Source organism: Sinocyclocheilus grahami, unplaced genomic scaffold (assembly GCF_001515645.1).
Source record: "Sinocyclocheilus grahami isolate Dianchi unplaced genomic scaffold, SAMN03320097.WGS_v1.1 scaffold28.1, whole genome shotgun sequence".
NCBI lineage: Eukaryota > Metazoa > Chordata > Actinopteri > Cypriniformes > Cyprinidae > Sinocyclocheilus > Sinocyclocheilus grahami.
Window position 1 is genome coordinate 2,843,129 of NW_015505207.1, and position 26,181 is coordinate 2,869,309.

The 26,181-nt window shown below is 37.5% G+C and overlaps 1 protein-coding gene across 2 annotated transcripts; it reads left to right on the forward strand.

The window, feature by feature from the left end:
* The first annotated feature begins 825 nt into the window (after window positions 1-825).
* On the forward strand, window positions 826-25,485 carry dop1b (DOP1 leucine zipper like protein B). Of its 2 annotated transcripts, none has more exons than XM_016255977.1 (39): window positions 826-1,003; window positions 4,085-4,259; window positions 5,471-5,652; window positions 6,075-6,245; window positions 6,991-7,180; window positions 7,334-7,432; window positions 7,544-7,667; window positions 7,808-7,917; window positions 8,364-8,475; window positions 8,561-8,678; window positions 9,660-9,779; window positions 9,860-9,968; window positions 10,053-10,262; window positions 10,841-11,163; window positions 11,920-12,320; window positions 12,432-12,502; window positions 12,940-13,137; window positions 13,939-14,091; window positions 14,170-14,270; window positions 14,377-14,567; window positions 15,433-17,101; window positions 17,244-17,343; window positions 17,765-17,932; window positions 18,037-18,162; window positions 18,259-18,393; window positions 18,595-18,650; window positions 18,876-18,980; window positions 19,284-19,350; window positions 19,519-19,672; window positions 19,819-19,901; window positions 20,198-20,307; window positions 20,467-20,616; window positions 21,457-21,518; window positions 21,611-21,739; window positions 21,836-21,972; window positions 22,086-22,138; window positions 22,218-22,352; window positions 23,729-23,861; window positions 23,993-25,485. In XM_016255977.1, exons 2-39 carry the CDS (start codon window positions 4,119-4,121, stop codon window positions 24,236-24,238), a joined length of 6,942 nt encoding a protein of 2,313 aa, XP_016111463.1. In that variant the 5' UTR covers window positions 826-1,003; window positions 4,085-4,118; the 3' UTR covers window positions 24,239-25,485. The 2 variants fall into 2 exon arrangements, with proteins under 2 accessions (XP_016111463.1, XP_016111455.1); XM_016255969.1 differs by having other exon boundaries at window positions 826-999.
* The last annotated feature ends 696 nt before the right edge of the window (window positions 25,486-26,181 follow it).

Here is a 26,181-nt window from a genome sequence, read left to right on the forward strand (position 1 = left end):
TCCTGTGATGGCAAAGCTGAATTTTCAGAAGCCATTACTTCAGTCTTTAGTGTCACATGATACTTCAGAAAGCATTCTTATATCCTGATTTGGTGCTCAAGAAACATTTCTTAACATCAACTTTGAAAACCAAGATACAGTTTTTCAGAATTCTTTGATAAATAGAAAGTTCAAAACAACAGCATTTATTTGAACTGGAAATCTTTTGTACCATTATTTCTTTACTCTTTCTTTTGATGCATTTAAAGCATAATTGCTGAATAAAAGTATTCATTTCTTCTTCGTTTTCAATAAATAAACAAATAAAAGTGAATGGTATGCACTATATAAATGTCACATTTATATAATGTTACATATCTGTCTGACAGTCTCTCTGTTCATCTATCCATGTTTTCAGTTGATGTTCATTCAGCTACTTCTCATATTCTAAGCCATTTATGGTGTAACGAGGCCTTGGTAAACTATGCTTCATAATCTGTCATGCGTTGTTATTATCATTAATGTACTGATGGTCAGCCGCCTCAAAATGTGACAGCTTGGTGCAAGAAAAGTAAACAGATGACATCCTGGAAGATACCAACGAATGGGGGGAAGCTGGCAAAGAATGTAGCTGTCTAATAAATACCCTGTTTTCGCCCAGCACTAAAACGGATACTAAGTTCAATGTTATTACAAATTACTTGTCTTTATTTAAACGAACTCAATATAATTTAGGCATGCAATAAAAGCGTATAATCCTGTATGTCACCGCCACACCCCCGTGTCATCGCCGCGTGGTTCGTCCCCCTCCTCCCATCAGGAAGTGTACACAAATGAACTGTTTGGTGGAAATCAGCTGAGCGATTCCATTCTTGCTGGCTACAGCTTTGAATATTAATATGGCGTATCTGCCCTCTCTTGCGCTCGCCTTTTACTGTTTTTAAACTGTCGATTTATCTAAAATCGTACGGTTATTTGGCACGAGACCCTGTGATCTGTCGACCATCCTGTTTTGCTGCAGTGAGTGAGTCATTCAGTTCTCACAATAACATCTGACATGTAGCCTAGTGAATGTCATACAGTTTTAATGAGTAGTTTATTGTAAATGCTGTACTAATAGTATTTCTGTAATCAAGGCTGTAGTTCAAAAAGAAGATTTATATGTGATGATGGATGCTGCATATTATTGTCCCAGCAGTAGGTGAAACAGGTTTTGTTAAAAACGTGTGCTTCTTTAGTTTAATTGCATTTTATCATTTTTATTTAAATGCATTCAACCATCCAACTTAATGCCGCACGTTTTCCATTCCACACCTATAGAAAATGTGTGGGTTTGAAAGAACGAGGGTTTAATAGTCTTTGAATATGCATATTGGATATGATGTTCTGTGTGGTAGCCATGAAGTCACTGGATGCAACAAGGACAGATTTGAGTTACATAACAGGTCTCTGCATGTTGTGTTGCTTCACTGTTGCTTGAATGAAACTGTTGCTCAAATATTGTGAAAGGAGTTTAGCAAAACCCCTCCTTTATAACTGCTTAAATTAAGGCCTAGGTATTTATCACATGCACATATATATCCGTTTGCTGTACATTTCTCTGGCGCCCAGTGCACTGATTTCACTGGTATGCTTCTAAGAGGAGCACGATTAATGACCAGATCAATAGACCAATATCATAAATGCATGGCCTCGGGAGAGCTGGTTGTTTATATGCTTTGTAGAGTGGCTGACAAATCAATTCTGTCTCCTTGCTTTAGAAGGTGGAGATTGTTCACAATATGCAGTGCATGAATTGAGTACAGTAAATGGGTGATTATACATGACATTTACAATAACATTCAAAAGTTTGGGGTCAATACAATTATTTAAACAAGTACTTTTATTGATAATTAAGCTTATACATTTATTCTGCAAAGAACACATTCAATTGTTTACAAGTATCAGTAAAGACATTTATAATGTTAGAAAAGATTTCTATTGCAAATAAACACTGTTCTTTTGAACGCTCTATTCATCAAACAATCCCAAAAAAAGGTTCAAAAGCTGTCACTAGGGCAGTACCTTTTTATGTATCTTTAAGGTACCAATAAGCACCCTTTAGGTACAAAGATTTACCTTTTGAAAAGGAGCCACCTCACTGACAATTTTTGTACCTTATTTTCTGAAAGTTTATCTCTAATTTTTAAGACATAAATAACATCCATCATCATTTTAAAGGCTTGTTGTTGCTTCCTTGCAGCCTTTTTAATGACCGTAAGCTGCTGCTGATATTAAGAACATAAGCCAGGATAATTGTGTGAGTGTTTATGTTTGCTATATTGGCTTTGTGCCTCCCCCTGTAATACACAAAATCTCTTTGATGTGTGAATGAAGTGCAGGAACTGAAATTAGTACTTGATATTCAGCAGCTTATTAATTGGACTGTAATGAGTAAATCCATCATGGGAGTTGTCTTGTACATTTCTGGGTGGTAAGAACAGAAAGCTGAACAGGTAGTATTAAGAGTACTAGTACACATGAATCAGATTGTTTAGGTGGGTTTGTGTTCAACAGGCACGTGTTTTGGGGCTTGCTTCTCTCTGTTAAATCCTCTGTAAATCTCTAGATGCCCATTTGATGCTCACAGCATCAGATTGAACAGATGTAAGTGTCACAGTATGTGTTTGCATGCATGTATGTGTGTGTGTTCTCAGGGCTTTTATCACCGGGAGCTAACAGATGTCACCATATCTAATCGGAGACCATAATCTATCTTATACTGTCTGTTGGTTTTGGTGTGTGTTTATTTCTTATGGCCAACACAGAATAATGCAGATGCGTCTTCTGCAATTATTTTGTCAATATGTCTTCTGACTGTTACTGGTTATGTTCAGAGTCATTGCGCTGCAATTATTCCATTAATTTCCACCAGTTTGACTCATTGAGGCTGATTTGCAGATTTGTGAATATGATTACATTGACAGTGTAATCAGCCAATCATAGTGCTATGGATGCACTGACTCCTCTCATGTGATTTGTTGCCTGTATTTTGCTGTTATCCCCTGCATTTGTGGCATGTATTAGAACCTCTGTGAGAACAATGAGCTCAAGGGAGGCAAAAGAGACGATGTGTCCCTCTGTAATCCGCTGATGTCTCTGTTGGACAGTATTACTTTAGAACAAATGAGTGGATTATATGCTGCTTGTTTAGATTTTTTTTTTTTTTACTGTCATTTATTTATCATCCAGTTGTTTTTCAGGAGGCAGAGAGAAGACACCCCTGATATGTTTACACTACCATTTAAGAGTTTTTTTTTTTTAACTGAGAAATTGAGTACAGTAATGGCTGCTGAAAACATAAAATGATGGAAACTGTCATTTTAAATTGTTCACAATTATCGTTCTTATTATATTTTTAAATATATGAATGTAGTCTTGGTGAACATCAGAGGCCTACTGACCCCGAACATTTAAACAGCAGTATAAATTGTTTCAGGCATGTGTTTACAACAATATACTCTGTTGCCATAGTGTCATGTTATAGACTTGGTATACACTTGGTTTACAATTGACCATTTACTGTGGCATGATTTTGTTCAGCATCATTTAAATAGTACACCATCATGTCACAATGAAAAGCTGCTCTCTTCTTGCTTTTAGGTTTGGTTCAACTTCAGCACAAAATCTGGAAAATTGTTCATAATTGAGTTGCTAGGGTTGCTTACTGTTCTTACTCTGTGCTTTCTAGGAACTAAATATGTCTTGGTTCTCTCTTTCCATTTACTGTATTGAATTTTTTCACCCATGTATTGGGCATGAGGTAAAAATCATAAGCCTGATTGCTTAGAAAAGTGATAGCACACCTCTCCTTAATAAGCCACATATGTTTTGAAGTATAGTTTATGTGTGCAGCACACAGTTTAATACTTAAGGTTAGTAGTTTGTTCAAACTCATACTTGCCTTAGTATGCACCACTGTAGCTATTAACCCTTTGTACATTTCTATTTAAGAAGTTGTTTGTCATTAGCAGGATTTCACCCTTACTTTGATGCATTTGTTTCTTTGTGCACTCATGAGTTGGGATGCAGGATTTCTCCTGAGAAGTCTGTTTTTTTTTCATAGACAGATGCTAAGGATGCTGGGACGTGACTGAGGCATGATGGATCCTGAGGAAGCCGAGCTTCAGAATGACTACCGTTATCGCAGTTACGCAGCTGTCATTGAGAAGGCGCTGCGGAACTTTGAATCATCTAGTGAATGGGCCGATCTCATCTCCTCACTAGGAAAACTCAACAAGGTAAAGTCTGGAGAAAACAAATCAATACACTTAGGTGAGCATTCGCTTCAGTTGAAAAACAGAGTCAATATGAGCAACTTTTTAAAAACTCTTACAGCTCTTTACTGATTCCTGTTTTAAAAAGCTCAGCAGAGACAGTTTTTATGCTTCAGAGAAATCAATTTATAAATGTCTTGCCTATAGTTTCACATTAAACTAGTAGAGAAGTATTTTAGAATTTAAAAAGGCACACTTTGGCTTTACTTCCCTCTGCAAGTAGAGGAGGAAGTTCGCTTATTTCAGTTTAAGTTATTTTTTTTTAGAGAAGTGAGAGACTTTCCTTTATAATCTTCAGTTCTGTTGAATAAAGGCGTAGGGTATAACATTACTGCTTGACCTCAAACACATCACTCATGTTCAAAGTGCAGATGATTTCAAATAAGTTGAACAGGACGTGTGTAAACTGTCCTTAAGATTAGACAAATACTGTAGTTTTCATCTCAACCTTCCTCTTCCTCTTCCTTTTTTTCTAAACACATTTCCATGTTTATGTGCAGATGTGAAAAACCTGGTGTCTTATTAAAATGTATCTCTTTCTCTCCCTATCCTTTACATGGCATGTGATTTTCTTGTTTGCTCAGTGGGACTTTCCGGATATTACGCGAGTTACAAAACAACATGGATAGGAGTGATATCTATTAGGTTTTGTGTATTTGTTTCAGATATTTGACATCTAACGTGATGCTATGATCAACAGTCTCCTTTTTAACATACTCAAAGTATGTTCACTTTGTATATATCGGGTGACATTATTGATGGTATGTCTTGTAAAACATGTTTCAAGAGCTGTGCAATAACAAACTAAGCCTAGTTCCTCCTCTGAGATCTTGTTGGTAGTTTGTTTGAAACCTGTTCAGCAAATGTGGTTGCTGAGTGAGATATGTGTTGAAGTGCGGAAAGCTAGTAACTTAGCTTGACAGTCATTTTTTTACTGATGTAATCAATCTACAATTAGCCTTGTTTTAGTGGTATAGTATGTGTATGTATGTACAGTCATTTTCAACTATTTTATATAAACACTACCTTTCAAAAGTTTAGAGTCTGTAAGATTTTTTAGATTTATATAGATACCTATAAAAAAAATTATTTTAAAACTTTGACCAGTCAGTATAATTTTGCAGTTATTTACACCATCCATCCTGCTCTGCTCTTCCATTATTTGTGTTTCTCAGGCTCTCCAGAGTAATCTAAAGTACTCGCTGTTACCGCGACGGCTGATCATCGGGAAGCGTCTGGCTCAGTGTTTGCATCCTGCCCTGCCCAGCGGCGTCCATCTCAAAGCACTTGAGACCTATGAGGTCATTTTCAAAATCATTGGTACAAAATGGCTAGCCAAGGATCTCTTCATATACAGGTTAGTGTCAATGATAAACACTGGGTGAATCCTACATAGAAATGTGAAGGTCATATTTCACCCCAAAATAATAAAAAAAGAAAATTAATAATAAAAAAAAAAATTCATATTCATGACAAATAAGCACATTTACTGCATTACTTTTTTCAGTGCAGAAAATGTTCACTTACATTAATATCAGCACAAGTTAATATGTACTATAAATGTATTAATATATTTTAAATATTAAAGTATATTTAAAGTGAATTAATAGTATCTTATAATAATATTAATTCTTTTTTTACTGTAATAATGAGAACTGATACAAAATAGGCAAACACACATTTTGCATTTTTGAAATATTTAAAATATAACCCCATTTTGTTAACAGATTCACTTTCATAGGCAGTTATGGTGGTATTTTTGTGTTCATGTGTATACAGCTCAGGACTGTTCCCATTGTTGGGTCATGCAGCGATGTCGGTGAAGCCAGTTCTGTTGACGCTGTATGAGCGGTACTTCCTGCCTCTTCAGAGGGCGCTGTTACCCAGCCTGCAGGCCTTTATCATGGGCCTACTGCCAGGACTAGAAGAGGGCGCGGAGGTCTATGAGAGGTGCAACTTAACACCAGACAATAAATGATTCTCATGGTGACACTTTAGAGATTTTATCCTGAACTTTATTCATATTTATACAACATGCTCATTATTGTACCCTGAACTACTTTCACTACAACTGTGCCTCAATTAATCTGTAACCAATTGAATGTTAAGTGAGATTATCTTGATTAACTTGGAGGAAAAGTATGTATCCTTATTGATCTTAAAATACAAGTTCTTGTGTCACTGTTGTAAGTGGCCCAGCAACAACATTTTAAAATATTTTTGAATAAATCCTTTAAAATTATCTAAGCACATGGGATATCTAAGCACTTTCATAGACTTAGATTAGTCAAGACATAAAGTTTGTCAGAGAATATGGTGGATGGATGCCAACGTGGAAGGTCAGAAAAAGGCAAGCTTTAAAAAAAAAACATGGACTAAACATTGACTAATGTTATAAGCTACTGTTTGAAAGTATTGGAAATGTTACATTGAATATGTTAAAACCCCCCATATTATTTAAACAATGTTACTGGAATAGATTCTGTCATTATTTGCTCACCCTCATGTTGTTCCAAACCTGTATGAGTTTCTTTCATCTGTTGAGCACAAAATATATTTTGAAGACAAAAATATGACATGAGCGTGAATAAATTGTCTGAATTTTGATTTTTGGGTGAACTATCCCTTTAAAAAAATGCTGCGTTATCATTACAGCACTCATTATTGTTCTTAACTGTCTTTCTTCCTGTCTCAGGACGGATGCATTGCTTGTGAAGTTGTCAGTGTTGGTTGGTCAGTCTGTGTTTTATGGGGCGTTGTGGGGTTCATTGCTTATATGTCCTCTGGTACGGCTCCCAGCCACCCTCTTCATCGTCGCACACTTTGACCACTCAGTCACTGCTCGAGAACAGAAGTATATGCTTGGAAGAGATCACAGACTAGTGGTGAGTGTGTACTCTACTTTACAGACTGTACTTTATTTCCTCACAGGCAGTCGTTTGGTTCAAATTACACATGGTGTCTAACTCTGACTAAGGTCTGTTGTTTTAAAGGAGTTGCGTAATTGAAATGTACACCTCCCCATCTCTCTGCTCCAGGTGAAAGCTGTTTGTCTTTCCTTACAAGACTCTAATGTTCTGGTCCAGAGAAACATGCTGGAAATCCTTCTCCACTTCTTCCCCTTCACTACCTGCCAGGTTATCCTTCTTCTTTTTCTTTCTTTCTTTAATTCCATCTACATTTGTGTAACCAGTCATCTTGTCCCAGACCACCAGTGAAATATTTTATTAAAATAATCCTGTCTGTAGGATCCTGAGGAATGTGCTATTCCACTAAATCAAGATGAGCTGATCAGTGTGGTGTCTGCTGCCTCACTCACCCTGCTCAGGAGAGACATGTCTCTGAATCGACGCCTCTATGCATGGATGCTCGGTATCGCTGACAAATTTCCAGAAAATTACACAATACCACAGAAATACTGTTTTTTATCAAATAAATGGAATTTCTCTTTTAAAAGAATAGTTAGGCTCAAAATTGAAAAGTATTGAATGAGTGATTCTGTGTTTTTTCAGGCTTAGACATCAAAGGAGGAATGGTGGCTGCAGACTCCAGTCGCTTTAACACTGTGGAGCAATACACTGCATTCTACTTCAGTACACATTCCAGAGAATTACTGGTGCAGGTATAGAAGATAACTCACTCACTCGACTCTACTCAAATTACATTACATAACAGCTTAGTCAATGTTTTTCAATTAGAACTAAAGGGTCACACTTTATTTTAAGGTTTAATTCTCGCTATTAACAAACCATTGACTATGACTTTTGTCTCAATAAACTAATAACTTGCTGCTTATTAATAATTAGTAAGGTTGTTGTTAAATTTAAGTATTGGGTAGGATTAGGTATGTAGAATATGGTCATGCACAATATGTGCTTTATAAGTACTTCTAAACAGCCAATATGTTAATAATAGGCGCGCTAATAAGCAAATAGTTAATAGTGAGAATTGGTCCCTATACTAAAGTGTTACCGAACTGCAGTTCACATTACACATTCCCTATATGTCAGTGTTTGCATTTTGTACATGTATGGTGAACACAACTCCTATTTGACATTTTGTTCATAGGCTGTGGTGAATATTCTGAAGCAGAAAGATATAGAGGCCAACCCAGACAATCTAATAGAGTATCTCAGACCGTTTCGCATCATCATTAGCCTGCTGGACAAATCTGAAATAGGTAAAGACACCCACATAGTTCAATTTGTAAAAAGCTTTACTTTACTTATAATTATGCATATCTTTGCATTCTCCCACACACACAGGGCCATTGGTGTTGTCTGATGTGTTGCTAGAGGTGGTCAGAGCTTTTTACAGCTACTGTAAAGTGATGTTGGGAGAGGACAATCTCAACTCCAGCCTCAGTGGCAGCCAACTCAACAGGTCAGAGGGAAGGAATCAATGCTCATTTTTTTCCCCGTAGGTTAACTAGTAGAGAATTGTATTAGCAACACCACTGTCATGGTTTTGATTACCAGAGAACACAAATAATGTCAGGGTCCAGATCTAATACTACACGAGGGTTCAAAATAGAAGTAAAACCTGCTTTAGTGAGTTAATGAGTGAGGGATAATGTACATTATCTCAAGTTAACCTGACATGGTGATCAGGCTTTTATCATCCTAAAGGGGTTTATTTTACAGTAATGACTGCCTGACTGTACATCATCCCACGTATTGCTTTCCCATTTACCAAATAAATTTGAACTTTGTTTATATGTGGTTGCAGAGTGCTAAGAAACATGTGAAACAATCACAGTGTTCAAAACTGGTTGTCAGGCATAACAGTCATACATCCAACTGCAAAATGCTGCAATTGGCCAATCAGATCTAAACCCTGTTTGAACCCTAACATACTAATGAAATGTATAATTTAAATTTGCTGTAAGTGAATATACACTACTATTCAGAAGTTTGGGGTCAGTAAGATTTTAATTTTTTAATTTTTTTAAAGAAATTAATACTTTTATTTACCAAAGATGCATTACATTTGTCAAAAGTGCCAGGATGTTTACATTGTTCCAAATTTCTGTTTCAAATAAAAGCTGTTCTTTTGGACTTTCTATTCATCAAAGAATCCTGCAAAAATGTATCACAGTTTCTATAAATATATTAAGCAACACAACTAATGTATTAAATATATTAAAACAGAAAACAGTTATTTTAAATTGTAAAAATATTTTACAATATTACTGTTTTTATTGTATTTTTTGATCAGATAAATGCAGCCTTGGTGTACATAAGAAACTTCTTTCCAAAAGTCGTACTTACCCAAAACTTTTGAATGGTAGTAGAGATGTACAAAAAGAATTAATACAACAATGAATGCTGTTTCTGATTGTTCACTGTCTACTTATCTGTGCAGTAAAATCAAGGAGAATAAAAACTCCTCTGAGATCATAAAGACTGTCAATATGCTTGTGAGTGCTATGAGCAGCAATTATCTCTGGGACTACATGACAAGACATTTCCAGATTTGTCTCAGGTAAACACACACAAACTCATACTAAACAGCATTAAATGAACATAAATGAGATTATGTCTATTATTATGTTCGTTTCTTAGCTCACTGAGTGATCCAGCTAGGAAGCATCCATCTAAAGACTGGAGTAGCCCTCCCTCAGTGACTGAGCTCTCAACGCTCATTATCTTCCTGTTGGATGTTATTCCTTTGGTATGATCTTGTGGTTCATCTTTGGAAAGATTTTACAAATTTTTGGTCATTTTGTCTCATTCCACTTCTTGGCTTTCTTATTAGGAACTCTATGCAGAGATTCAAACGCAGTATCTGCCACAGATGTTGGGCAGCATGCTGCAATCACTGCGTAGTCACATGACATCCCTTAGCCAACAGGAGCTCACGCAGGCCATGAGAGCATGTTTTAAAGTGCTCAGTAAGACCCAGATGCCTGTGGCTTATATGGACATGGAGGCTGAATCACAGGCACAAGATCTGGAGCAAACACCGGTAAGATTGGTCAGTTTTACTGTACGCTACCATCCAAAAGTTTGGTGGTTGATATGATTTTTTTTTTATGTTTCTCTTATGATCACCAAGCCTGCATTTATTTTACAAAAGTAAAAACAGTAATATTGTGAAATATTACTACAGTTTAAAATAATAATGGCAAAGCTGAATTTTCAGCAGCCATTACCTTGTCTTCAATGTCACATGATCCTTCAAAAATCACGATCAGGGAACATTTCTAATTATTATCAATGTTGAAAACAGTTGGGCTGTGTAATATTGTTGTGGAAACTGTAATACTTTTTGTGATGAATAGAAAATTCAAAAGAACAGCATTTATTTTTAAGATTTTTTGTAACAAAGGAACAGTCTTAAGTCTCACTTAATGCATCCTACTGAAGAAGAAGAATAATAATAATAAAAACTTACTCTCCTCAAACTTTTGAATGGTAGTGTATATGTTTACAACTGCATTTAGTGTATCATTTTGATGATCAGACAATTAAAGTTTAGATGCCATTCATATTATAGTTTGGAAATGTGTGTTTTAAAAGGGCTCTATTTTTGTACAAATACAGATTGTGATGACAGGCAACACCAAAGTCAAGGAAAGTGACCAGGTGAATGGTAACCATGATGACAGCTCCAGTGAGGGCGGTCTAAATGGACAGGAGACACAAGAGGCAGAGCCAGGTGTAGCTCCATACCCTCCTTTGCGCTCTGAAGACAGTGGATTAGGCCTGAGCGCATCTCCATCTGAACAGCACCTCCTACCAGGCCGTAATGGATCAGATGCTGCTTCTGATGTGAACCCTGAAGCAGAGGATGTGTGGAGAAGAGGAGGAACTATAGAAAACATGTCCAAATGTGTGCAGGACATACTGGCATCTGTGATCACAAGGTAATTTGGTAATTTTTTCTGTATGCATGAAATACTCAAATTACTTGGAAGATATGATGAAATGTGCTTGTACAACCAGAAAATACGGCAAGGAATAATATATTCCAGAATGCAATGCACTTGACTTGACCTTCAATTTTCAGTGTGGTAAATGCACAAAAAAATTACATTTTGCGTATAATTTGATTAAAAAGAGCAAAATATTTGTTTTACTAAGATAACTGGATGGATGAAATAAAATGCTACATAGTGAGGTCATGTGACAATAATGTAACATTTGGCATTACATTTTGTATTCATACTACTTTTTAAAAATAGTAAGCCGTAAGCCGTGTTTATTGCCCAGTTTCTTGTAAGCAAGTGGTTTGGAACATTTCTGACTCCAGAAAGTCTCTTCCAGTTTTTTATAATTTACTAGATAAGGATTATAACGATCGATGATAAGGATTCAATTTTTTAATTTTTTTTCTCAAAAATTCTACTCAATAAATTATTTTAAAGTTTGGCATAACTAGAAAAATCTATATTCATTACAAAAGTTCCCATTGAGTTTTATTAATTACATAGAAGGCACACTTTTAAACCTTGATTTGTCTTATTTTAAATGTTTTAAATGATCCCTCTTGGAAGTTTGTTGAGGCCCCCAGAGGGCCCTATACTAATAGTGTTCTTTTTTGGCCCTGCAACTAGCAGTATCCATGCTCACTGTATTTGCCTTTTCGTTTTCTCTCTCTCTCACTCATGTTCATCTCTCAGGCATTTGTTAGATGTCATAGATCCAGAGAAGAAGAAACAGGAAGAAGCAAATCAGCTAGATCCTAATGCTTCCCCTAGAGGCAGTAAACGGTCTCCATCAAAACGAAAAGGGAGTCGAGACTTGGGTTTAATCAAAGACAGACTTGCTGAGTTCTTCAACCCTAGTAAACTGAGGATCCATGTCCTTCATGGGTCTTCTAGGGATGGAGGTAAAGACCACAGACCAGCCGAGTTGGAGTGGATGGGAAATTTCCAGTCAAAGAGCAAAGGGGAGATAACGGAGTCGTGCCGCCAGGCCTTCACTGTGGTCTGCCAGCTTCTACTGGAATGCACAACATTTCCCGTATATTTTACTGAGGAAGAGAACCAAGACCTGCACACATCTATGTTCAACAAGACAGGTGAATAAAGGAAATGTATTCCACTGCTACGTTAAACTATGTTTTTTCATGTAGCATGTCACAGCACACAGATTTGTTCTTCTACAAAAAACTGAGTGTTTCTCTCCTCAGGAATTGAGGGAACCCTTCCTGACTGGCTGAGGTCCTTGATGACTTTGTGTTGCCTGACGAAAGACTACCAGGTACAAGTTCACCCAGAAGTGAAAATTCTCTTATCATCTCATTCTCATGTCATTCCAAGGATATAGGACTTTCTTTCTTCAATGGAACATACAAGATGATATTCTCAAAAACCTTGTTGTCTGTTATTTCCACCATTAATTTCTTTTTAAACATTTCCACACACTCCATCGTCTACCAATGTTCTTAGAAACAGATAGTCCCACCCCCAAACCCACACTATTGGTTGAGTCAGAAGTTGATATTGTCAAACAAACAGAACAATGTTTTGATAGCGATGCACTGTTTATATTCAGGATCGTTGGCCTACAAATCGCTTATTTAGAGTTGCCTCTGCACAGTAGGACAAAGTATTTTGACGTGAAAAAATTACCTTTAATAGTTGCATTGCCAAAACTGAATCATTTTCTATTAAATCTTTTTTTTTATGTGTCTGTAGGTGCAACATGTTGCAATCTCCTCTTTGCTGGAGCTGATCAATCACTCTCAGTCTTTAGCCCTCGTCATTCAGGATAAAAATCAACGTTATAAGAACTCTGATGCAAACCCACTCAGCGGACAGCTGCAAATGGTCACCCTGCCTCCCATCTACCCAGCTGTTCTCAAAACTCTGGAGGATTCCACAGACTTTTACTTGGTAAAACACATTATGAATAACAAGTTGCATTTCGTATAGCTTCATGTGTTGTGAATTGAAAAAATTAGTGCTGTGAAACGATTAATAGCGATTAATCGCATCCAAAATAAAAGGTTTTGTTTACATAATATATGTGTGTATACTGTGTATATTTAAATACATTTTTATATATTAAATATATTTATATATAATATAAAATATAAGAATATAAATGTATATACATTAAAATATTTTCAAAATCTATACTGTATGTGTGTGTATTTATATATACATAATAAATATACACAGTACACATACATATATTATGTAAACAAAAACTTTTATTTTGGATGCGATTAATCGCGATTAATCGTTTGACAGCACTAGAAAAAATATGATATATAAATGGCTAATTCCAGAGACATTACAAGGGTTAGGAAATGCGCCGGATGGTTTTTTATGATTTTGTGGAAGTCCTGCAATTTAGTTAATAGAACCAATTGCCCTTTTGATAGAAGCATCGCCTATTTCCTTTTATTCTGTGTAGGTGCATGTATGTTAGCTGGACTACCCGGACTAGCATGCTAAGGAATAAAAAACACAACATTTATGATAGTATTATGTACAATTTTAGTGCTAAATTTGCACGATATTAAAATTTTATATTGACTGGTTTAATTCAGTCTTTCTCCATTCAAGTAGATAGGAGTTGTACTTGTGTGCCTATCGTCTACATAAAAAATAGCTGCCTTCCTTAATATCCGACTTTCTTAATGTGACATTTTTTTCTTCACTTTAATTCTCGTTTTATTTCTCTTGCAGCGTGTATCTCAGGTTTTATGGGCTCAGCTGGACACGGAGCGTAGAGAGCATCATGTATCTTGTGTGGAGCTCTTCTATCGGCTTCACTGCTTGGCTCCATCTGCATCCATCTGCGAGGACATAATCTGCTTGGGTTTACTCAGTGGAGACAAGGTACTGCATTTTCCTCAATTAATACATCTACACACAATTATAAACATTTATTAAAATGTGTATGTGTATGTGTGTTAGGTTGTGTGTCTGGAGGCGCTCCACAGGTTCTCGGTTTTGTGGCACCTGACACGAGAGATCCAGACCAATCGCAGCACTTCTCTCAGCCGCTCCTTTGACAAGTCATATACATATTTCTTATCTAAACTTTTGCTTACTTCAGTAATATTCTCCCATATTTTTGTGCCATATACACTTAGTGTTCACTATATCTTTCTGTTTTTTCAGGTCTTTGTTTGTGGTACTAGATAGTTTGAACAATCAGGATGGTAGTGTTAGTGCCGCAGCACAGAACTGGTTGGTGCGGGCTCTCTCTCTCAATGATGTGGTCCGTATATTGGAACCGGTGCTGCTCTTACTGTTGGACCCCAGAACACAGAGATCACCCATACAAAGCATCAAACAGAATCTCTCTGTTGGTATGGAATCAAAACACACACATGCACACATACCAGATCACTACACACAGTGTTACCTATGCTTGAGTTTAGAAGGTACATTTTTAGGTCTGCAGTGTAAAAACTGAAATGAACCAGATTTCTGTAATAAAAATTTGAATCAGTAATTAGCAATAAGAATCCATTTAAATTGATGTAAGGCAGTTATAATATGAAGTTAGTCTCAGCCTCAGACGTCACACCCACGGACTGTTGGCTGAACGTCTAATGCATATGGCACACAAAATTCTATTCAAAACACTTCAGGAGTTTCGAAGTCGGCATCTGATTGGTTGAATTCTACAGAATTTCAAGAAAACATGTGCATAGCGTTCTTTAACATTCCACCTGGAAACAAAGATGGCATTGGCGCCAAACCCCATTATGGAAGAAAACAAATGTTGTGTTTACAACTGTGACAATGAGCGCTTATTAGGATCAACTCAATGCCAGATTTTCAAAACTATGTGAAATATGTAAAGTTCATGGCATAGACTCTTTAAAATACATCCGGTTTTACACACCGGACTGTTATTGTGGGGACATTTCTACACCCCTAAACATGATACGGCACAAAACGAAACGTGATTGGTTGGTTCACCTGTCAGTCATATGGCCTCTTGGGCGTTCCTAGGTCATTCAAAGCAGCCAAGGTTCCCAGAAACGTCTGACGTCAGTCTGAAGGTCTGGCTACACGAGACTAATATGAAGTAAACTGTAATATACCACTATATCTAAAATAATGAATATAGTAATTTGCACAAATAACATTCAAGACTGAAAGCAATAGCAAGAGTTCATTCTTGTTCTCGCTGTGGGGTCTGATTCTACTGTATATGTGATTTAGGTCATTTAAAGGCACTGACCTGGAGCGACAGATCCATCACAAAAAGTGTTGGAGACAACATAACTCCCGGTTGCCAAACAGAAGAAAGCCTTGTCAGGCGCATCACCATAGTAGACCGTGAAGCACTGTGGGCAGAGTTGGAACGAGATCCAGAACTAACGCCTCCAGACTCCCCAACAATGTCCCGGAGTGAGAGCGAAGAGACTGAGGGAGAGGATGAAGAAGAAGAGGAAGAAGAGGAAAGTGAACACACCGAATCTGCAGACACCAGTGTCACTCAGAACTCCACTGAAAACTCCAGCTCAAGCTCCGCCCCTTACTTGCAGCGTCATGATGATGGTAGTGTAGAGGAGGAGGGTGTGGCCAACGGCCTGCAGAGGGTCGATTCAGAACGCACGCAGGTTTCAGATTCGCTCTCAAGTGATGAAGATGATGGTCAGTTGGAGGCTATGGCCAAGTCCCGGTTGCTCAAGCGTCAGCGGGAGAAACGTGAGGCAGTAGATTCGCTGTTCCGCCATGTTCTGCTCTATAAGCAGCAGTACGAGAGCAGCCGAATTCTCTATGCCTTTACTATTTTAGACACCATCCTCCGGACTAGTGCAGAGCCATTTGTGGAGGCTCTCTCCAGTACTTCTCTGGACTGTAGCTCCATTGCCCATCTTAACCTCATCCAGAACCTTCTGCAGAGGCACCGTCAGGCTCAGGACGGTGGCAGCTTCTACGGCCGATTGCAGACCTCAACTCCACCAAGTGGAGCCACTCCTGACCCATCCCAGCCAGCATCTTCTCCTCTCCATTCACCATCTTCTCCTTCCTCTTCACCAACTCTCCTGCTAGAGCTACTCACCTGCCTGTGTATGCGTTATCTCCGCTCTCACTATCCCTCCTATGCTAGCGTTCCCACTCGCCAACTCCAAGCCAATCGGGAGGTCCAGGTGAAAAGCGTGGAGGTGCTGACAGAGTTGATGATCCAGTTGGTGAGGGTGGCCCAGCAAGCTCAAATCGGAGAAGCAAAGGGAACTGCTAGCTTGGAGGCGGTGCGCAACCTTCTTTGGGGCTACAAGGTGCAACAATACATCCTTCTAATGCTTTCTGCCTCCATGTATGTCTGCCAGAGAGCTGATCGGCCAGAACAGCACAAATTGCCTGAAGAAGACCAAGGAGGAGATGAAGGGGAGATCTCAGAAGAGAGCCTGATCAACTTTGGCCGGGATGGGATCTGGGCTGAGCACCCACTTCAGATTGCCCTACTGAAACTTATGAAGGTTCTTATTGTATTGGAGCACCACGTGTGTCCACCACACACCAAAGCACAAGATCATGATCAAAGCAATTCCAACCCACAGCGACGTGCAGAACCTCCATCTTCAGCCTTGGCTCGAGAGTGGCAAACAGCTGTGATGTTCCAGCAGTCCATCAAAGCAGTGCGTTACGTAGCCAGTCAGCCTATCACCACTCAGGGCATGTTTGTGTCAGCAGCAGCCCGAGCTTTGCACCCGCAGTATGGCTGTGCCATGCACCCAGCCTGGGTGACTCTGCTTTGTGAAGTGTTGCCGTATTTAGGACGATCACTGGCCATCATTGTATCACCCATAATTGCCCAGATCTGCAGGAACCTGGATGAGCTTGTTAAACAGCACGAGCACGATGGAATCAAAGCTTCACACAAGTAAGTAATGTGTGTGGTTGTTTGCATCTGTGTGAGAGCGGGTGCACATTAAGTGTTGACCGATAAGGTGTCAATAAATACTTTTTGTTGTTTTATTGCAATCATAGCTTGAATTTAATGCATATTTCGTTGTTCTCTTTAGTGGTACCTTAAAGAGGGAGAACATAGCGCCTGACTATACTCTGACACTACTGGAAGGACTGACCACTATCACACACTACTGTCTTCTAGACCACAAGAAAGTAAGACATAAAAGCACCTGCTAAAGCAAATAGTGGCGGATCCTGGCAAAGGTGACTTGGGCATTCATTCAGGGAGCCAAATTTCTGTTGTGTCATCCATTCACAATGACAGTGATTACATTTCTGAAGGTCACTAAGTCACTTTCATGTTGGTTGCTACAGCACTGTAGGTTTATTTGCAAAAACGGTCTGCAGTTTGGCATATCAGTCAGTGTGAACGAATCACATTATAAAATTCAACCAAATACTCTTCTTTTCCTAATATAAATCCACTGACATACAGTTGTAGTTGCAAACAAGTCTGATCTTGCCATGGGTATCAAAAATGCCAGGATTGCCACTGAAACTTCAAAACACTAATGTGACTGTTTTGTTTTGTTCTGTTCTGTTCTGTTCTCATCTGTTTTGTTTTGTTTTGTAGACTGCAGGCTGTGATGTTCCAGACCTACGAAATGCTAGTAATGCCATTCTGGAGGAGTTTCCGCACATGATTAGCAGCATGGCCTTACTCTGGGGTGTGGTCAAGGGCTGTGACTCCACCCATGGCAGCAGAGCCTCACCCACCTCTGTGTATTTTAAAGGCACAAAGGTATATTTGATACATGAACTAAACAAAAAATTTAGTTTACATAAAGATGTTGCTGTATTGTTGTCCGCTTAGTGGTGCCAGTCATGTGTTTTTGTTCTCTGTAGATCTTGAGGCAAAAGGTTCTGGAGTTCTTGATGCCACTGACTCAGCAGTTTGGGGTGCAGGTCATGGCCTCTGTGGCCGCTGTATGGAGTAGCAGGAAGAGTCGCAAAAGACGTTCCAGAAACAAGGTGAACAATAGATATCAGAATGCAAAATTACATATCATCCAGTAGGTGTCTGGAATTATGTTTTTAAATTTTGTGTGTTTGTGTACGCATACATAGATTTTACCAGATGCTAGTGATTCTCAAATGACCTTGGTGGATCTAGTGAAGGCACTAAACACACTCCGTACGGACACCATACTGCAGCTCATCAGAGAGGTGGTGAAGAAACCCCATCAGATCAAAGGAGATCAGGTATGCATGCACACATTTACGTAGCAGTCTAAATGGTGACATTCCATTTAAATATATTTTGTTTTTATATACAGCTAGTTATAAGTACTATATCCTAACCCTAAGAAAAAATTATCTGCATTTTTACAACTTAAAAAAAATGGTACATTTACCTGTAGAATTACACCATTTATTAATGTTTACTCTCTTTCTAATTATCAGAAGACTGCATTAGTTGACATTCCAATGCTACAGTTCAGCTACGTCTACATTCAAAGGTAACATCATTCTCATATTTTAATTGTACCTTATATTATTTGCTATCATATGATGTAATTTACTTTAAAATGATCAAAGTCTAGTGAACTGTTGCAATCTAATTCATGCCGATGGCTAAAGTTAATGCTACTTAATGGAAGATCCACCCTCGACTATATTCTTGTACAAGGTGAATTTTTTTAGTGCAGTATTGATGGAAATGTCCTATATGGTCTTTTTTGCAGTCTCACTGCTCAAGCTCTTCAGGAGAACATCAATCCTCTCCTCTGTCTGCTCAGAGAATCTATCCAGCTTAATCTCGCCCCTCCTGGACAGTTCTTGCTCCTCAAGTAAATACAATTATGTGGTCACTATTACGTTTTCTCATACTTAGGTTCAGAGATTTGAACAAACCCTAATCTTAAATATTAACCTCTGGTGCATAACATGTCCTGGACCGTTTGGTGCCAGTTCAACCAGTGCAAATAGACCAGTATGAAACTGCCTAGTTGTCTAATGCAACATTTCAAGAAGGCGGCAGCCAGAAAACTCTTTTAGAGATCTCTTAATAATTACATGAAACAATTGTTAGATATTATTGAAAGGTAAAACATCTTTTGAAACTCCAATCTTTGTTTATTTTACTATTGCAGCATCCTTAATGACTGTGTAAATAGACTTCCCAATATCGACAACAAGAGGGATACTAAAGAACTGCAGGTAAGACCGGTACAGCGAGAGAGAGCAAAACCAGTATTGTGTTGATATAGTAAGTGAAAACTAAAAGTTTAAACAGACATTGTCTGGATTGCTAAGCAGGAGAAAAACATAACCCAACATATTTCTTTACCAACCTGTTAAAGTACATAGTAATTGTACTCTCAACAGGAAGTGAGCCAGCGCATACTAGAAGCTGTGGGAGCTGTGGCTGGCTCGTCTCTTGAGCAGACTAGCTGGCTGAGTCGTAACCTGGAAGTGAAAGCACAGCCTCAAGTCTGTCTTCAGGGAGATGAAGATGACCATGATGCCAATGAGTTTGAGGGTAAACCTACACTGAAATACATGTGCTTTCAGTATAATGCCCATTGCTGTATTGCAGATATAATCTGATAATAATACTGCCTAGCTATATTGTCTACTGTGAACAGAGGCAGTATTAAAATGTACTCGGTTCTGTCTTTCTCTCAGAGTGTGCAGGCCAGGGCAGTGCTATGGTGTCATCTTCAGCACCATCTGTATTCAGTGTACAAGCTCTGGTTCTGCTTGCTGAGGTAAGAGACAAGAAGAAATGCACACACACAGGGCTCCAGATTATAACTGAATGGAATTGGTAGCAATACTGGGGGGGGGGGGGGAGAAAAAAATCTAATTGCCATTAATGCAAACATGATATGCAATGCAAAAATAATAAGAAAATATAATTATATTAATTAAATTATAAAGTGCAGTTGTAAGTAAACATGGCAGTATTTATTTTACTGAATTTAATTTATGCTGATGTGATCGACAGGTATCAAGAATTTCAACAGATAAACAGTGTGTTCTCATTTGTACTAATTATTTGTAGGTTCTGGCTCCTCTTTTGGACATGGTCTATCGCAGTGATGAGAAGGAGAAAGCCGTGCCTCTTATTTCCCGTCTTATCTATTACGTTTTTCCCTATCTAAAAAATCACAGGTGAGTTTGCCAAAAATTATACACTTGTGATAGTGATTAAAAATGCTTAGTTAGTGCTTAATTAGAAAGCTTTGGTCTATTCATTGTTAATTTGGCAGTGGCCATATGTATGGCAGTTTTCATTTAAAACACACTCATTTCTCAATTTCTATTTCTCAGTGCCTATAACATGCCTAGTTTCTGTGCGGGTGCTCAGTTGTTGAGCAGTCTGAGTGGATATGCCTACACTAAGCGAGCTTGGAAGAAAGAGGTGCTGGAACTCTTCATGGACCCAATGTTTTTCACAATGGAGTCCTTGTGTTCCTGCCAGTAAGATACACTTGCACAACATAAAAAATTTTCAAGGCATGCCGATAATGTCAAAATGGTCAAATATTGCTCAAATCATTTTCCTAACCTATGCTCAGTGCTCACCAGTCACCAAGGCTGCATTTATTTGATCAAAAATACAGTAAAAACAGTAATATTGTGAAATATTATTACAAATGAAATTTTCTACTCCAAAATATTTTGAAATGTAATGTATTCCTGTAATGGCAAACCTGAATTTTTTTTAGACGCCATTACTCCAATCACATGATTTACGTAGTACTCAGTTATTAATAATGTTTCTAATTATTATCAATGTTAAAAATTGTTTTTGCTGCTAAATATTTTTGTGAAAAACATGATGGTTGTTTTTCAAGATTATTTGATGAATAGAAATAAAATAAAAAACAGTATTTATTTGAAATGGCGATCTTTTGTAACATTATGAATGTCCTTATTGTCACTTTTGTTCAATATAATGCATCCTTGCTGAATAAAAGTAGTCAGTACTGTTCTTTTTTTTATTTAACATACCCCAAACGTTTGAATGATGGTTTATCACGGTCTCCACAAAAATATATTATGCAGCAAAACATTTTTTCAACATGAATAACAATGAGAGATGTTTATTGTGCACCTAATCAGTGTGTTAGAATAATTTCTGAAAGATCATGTGACACTGAAAACTGTAGTAATGACTGCTGACTATATATATTTTTTAATTATTTGAACAGCAATATTACTGTTTTAACTGTATTTTTGACCAAATAAATGCAACAAATAAACAACAAAATCAAGAGTTTGATGTTGAAGCCACTAAACTCACATATTGTGCTTTAGTTGGAGATCCATCATAGACCATCTTCTGACTCATGAAAAGACAATGTTCAAAGACTTGATGAGTGAGTATATGTACATTCTTTTGCATTAGTTATTTTGTGTATGATCAGTGTATTGACTTGTATTGTGTGTGTTCATGTTGTACCATGTGCAGGCATGCAGAGCAGTTCTTTGAAGCTCTTCAACAGCGCTGAGCAGAAGCCTATGTTACTGAAACGACAGGCTTTTGCCATGTTTAGTGGAGAGAATGACCAGTACCACTTCTATTTGCCTCTCATACAAGGTATCACTCAGTCTGTGTGGAAAACAAATAAAGGTTTCTTGTAAAGTACAATAGAAAAATGTCCAGCTAACACTTTCTTTATCAAATATATTCTAGAGCGTCTAACAGAGAACCTGCGTGTGGGACAGACCCCATCAGTGTCAGCCCAGATGTTCCTCATGTTCCGTGTTCTCCTGCTGAGGATCTCACCACAACATCTCACCTCTCTCTGGCCAATCATGGTCACTGAGCTGGTAAGAAATACGCCGCACTAAGAGTATTTGTTTTTTGGTTGCTTTCAAATGCTTAATCAGTTGTTTTGCATGTTATTTCTGGGAGCAGTTTGAATATTTGTTTAATATTTCAGATACGCATTTTTAACCGCCTTCAGAAGACACTACTGGATGATAAAGTTTCAAAGTGAGTCTTCCTTTTTGAAAAATTATGTTAGTATGTATTTTGCCCCTTCATTTAAAAAAAATATATCTTTCTGTTTCAGGAGTAAATTGCGGGGTGGCAATGACAAGAATGGTCTACTCTTCCCTCAGGCAGAGCTGGACATGTACCTGTCAGCCTGCAAGTTCCTGGACACCGCTGTGTCCTTCCCTCCTGAGCACATGCCTCTGTTTCAAATGTGAGACTCCAGTGAACTGTGTGTTTGCATGTTTGGCACGTTTACTCTTGCCATAGCAGTGATAAATAAGAAAACATTTTTATGAATTGTCAAATTGTAATTTACTTAAACTTCTTAAGAACAGAATCAGTGGTTGGACATCGTCTAATGGCCACATGAGAAAATATACACTGCTGTTCAAAGTTTTGGGGGTCAGTAAGATTTTTTTTTAAATAAATTGTTACTGTTTTCAGCAAGGATAAATTAAATCGATTCGAAATGGCAGGGAATACATTTTTAAATGTTTGAAAATCAAACAAATGCAATTCTTTTGAAGTTTATATTCATCAGATAATTCTGAAGTACATCAGATTAAAATACATCATGTTTTCCACAAAAATATTAAGCAGCACAACTATTTTCAGCATTGGTAATAAATGTTTCTTGAGCTCCAAATCAGCATGTTAGAATGATTTCTGAAGGATTTTGTGACACTGAAAACTGAAGTAATGGCTGCTGAATCAGGAATAAATTACATTTTAAAATATAATAATATTTCACAATATTACTGTTTTTATATGCAGCTCTAGTGAGCATAAGATGCTTATTTTAAAAACATTTAAAAATCTTATCAATCCCAAACTATAGTGTATGTAAGAATTAAAGGGTTAGTTCACTCAAAGTTTACAATTGTGTCATCATTTACTTGCCCTCACATCTTTTAAAGCCACTATTTTCCATACAGTGAAAATGGTTTCATTTTACTGCCAAAATAACCCCAAAAATCACCATTCAACTAAAGACTGTGTGCTAAATTCTAAGCTTTCTGTCAGAGAATATATCAGACTTGAAATACAGCACACAGTGTGTGTGTGTGTGTATACGTGTGTACTTGTTTATGCTACATTGTGTAGACCAAATGTCCCCACAAGGATAGTAAAACCTGAAATTATTGACATTGTGGGGACCGGCCTGCGGTCTCCACGAGGGAAAAACTTATTAAAAATAGTAAATGATGTTTATCTGAAAGTGTAACAATGCAAACAGGTTTTCTGTAAGGGGTAGGTTTAGGGTTAGGGAATAGAAAATATCGTTTGGTCAGTATAAAAGTAATAGAAGTCTATGGAAAGTGCCCACAATTCACAGAAACAAACGTGTGTGTGTGTGTGTGTGTGTGTGTGTTAGCTCTTTTACATTTTTAACCTAAGTGAACTGTCATAGTTGCCCCAACATTGACAGCTATCAGTAAAGGTCAATAGGTTCCCTCTTACTTCTAAGTGACCTTTAATGCCTGACCCAACAAAAATAGCTTCTGATCTGCTCCACACCGTAACATTCATTGTTCATGATCTGTTAATATCTGAACTTTATGTATGTATGTATTTGTTTGTTTCCAGGTATCGCTGGGCTTTCATTCCTGAAGTAGATGTCGACCATTATGATGGACCAGGAAACACTCTGCTGGAAGGTGAACAAGAGTGTAAACCGCATATTGTTAGGATCCTGGATGGAATAAACCGACGCTATGGGGTAAGATCTCCATGCACAGAAACATATGCTTCAATGTATCTGTGAAAGAGCACCAGTGAACCAGTAAATATGGTGCTTTTTCACAAATAGACCCAATTCTCAGTCTGTAAATATCTTGAATGTGTGTTCAGGAGCTGAATGGAACAGCTGGAGAGTCAAGCACAGATCGAGTGGAGTTTCCTCTGCTCACGCTACGTTCTCTCTGCTCTATCGTGGATCTCGTCCCGTTCTTCAGCACCCTGTGCTGCTCTTTTAATGGCTCCTCCGCACACCTCCCGCATTATGCCGCCGACTACCCACCGCCCAGTAGTGATCAGGTCATGAAACGCCTAGAGCACATCATTGAAGGAGAGTTCCTCGATGGACTGGACAGTTAGATGATAGATCACATTCTGATCTTAAAATGTTTTGCTCAACTTCTGTAATTGCTTTTGTAATTAATGTAATTGGTTTCTCTTTGAAGAGAAAAGTGCAATGAAATTTCTTTGTAGCATAATAGTTTACATGAAATGTATTAAGGACCCTGCTAATTTTCGTGTTATAATCTTAATCAATGCACGTAAAGTTGTTTAAGGTTTCTAGAATGTTATGACCATTCTGAGTCATACACGCTGTGAATGTATATCATCTTTGTATTTTAATCTGGCTTAAGGCGGGCGTTCTGTTCATTCTGTGCACATTCCATTACTGTTTGTTTCTGAATGAGCCAAATGAAAGATTATGTGGCCATGTTTCATTGGCCATAATGGTCAAAACAAACAGTTAAAGCATTTATTGATTGAATTTTTTTACTTGTATGTAGGGCTATTGGTCATTTCTTTACTTGATATCCCTTTGCAGTATTTTCTTTCTCTGTACTTTCTGAACTCTATTTTTTTTCCTGCAAGCTCATCTGTCTGTTGGGAAATATTGACAATGTTAGTTGTTTATGGTCTAGTGTCCGTTTGTAAGACTTTCTGTTGCATTCTTTTATTCTGCTATGTTTCTCCACTCACTTTAAATTAAAGATAATATGTATCTTTATTCTAATTATGTGGATATTGAATGTCTTCTTTTCTGTGTAGAGTCAATACTCTGTTAATATTTACAGCAAAGGAATTGTAATGCACATTTTTATTCCTGTACCCAAGTGAATGTTTTTGATCCATGTTTGTTTTTCATTATTTGTAGGACTTCAAGGACGTTTTTATGCTGTTGCTTTTTAATTTTAGAGTGCACCTGATTTGACAGTTATAGACTTAGTCTCAAATGTTACTGCTAGTTTACTACCTTGACCTTTGATTGAAGTGCCTAAAAATAAATGCTCTAGTTATGAAACATTTTTGCTCGTTCTGTAGTTGCTATATGCAATATAGCAACTACAACATATAGCAACTACAAATAAGCTTAAAATAAGAAGCTTATATTTCCCATTAACAGCAATAAAGAGTGATAATTTTACTTGAAGTGATAGCAGAATTAATGGCACTATGAAAACATAAAGACGTCCACAGCCTCACTCCATGTTATTTAGTGGTTTGTTCTCTGGAATGTTGTCAATTAAATTTTTCTTGAGGAAAAATATGTTAATGCTTACTAAAGTGATTTATGCGTATGTTCTGCACATATGAATAAAATGACCTTGAACCAGAGTGTGTTTGTGGCTTTTTGGAATTTTTTTAAGTTTTGAATTTTTAAGCTTTTTTACTTCATCAGAGTTGCACAAAACTTGTTCACCTTTGTAGCACTTTTACACACAAAAAAGTGGACATTATAAAAAAGGCTAAATGTTCCTAAAAATAAAGTCACACTACAGTCAAAAATGATCACCATGGGGAATGAATGGGGAAAAAATTAATATAGAGCAATTTTGACTACATGATAAAGTAGTCTTTGATGATGCCTAAATATATATCCAAATGCAAAATCTAATAAAAAGTAAAATAATTAAAAATAAATATTTATGTCTACATTGTCAATGTATTTATTTAGTGAGTGGCCAGAAAAAAACAGGACCATGAAAAGCCAGCTTTATCACAAAATAAGGCACTGCTTTCTCCAGTGAGAAGCAGGAAAGAAATATCCACATCAAGCATCATTGGCATTTACAAGCAAGCTCAGAAACAAATAGGCTATGTCAGTGGATTTTGATGTGAGAGGACATCAGGGGGTGGACTTTTTCCACTGTAGGACGGTTTAAAATTAAAATGCATTACAATGGGGCTGTTTGAATTCTTGAATCTGATTTGCTGATTAACGGTCTAAAGCAGGGCTGTCCAAACTCGGTCCTGGAGGGCCGGTGTCCTGCAGAGTTTAGCTCCAACCCTAATTAAACACACCT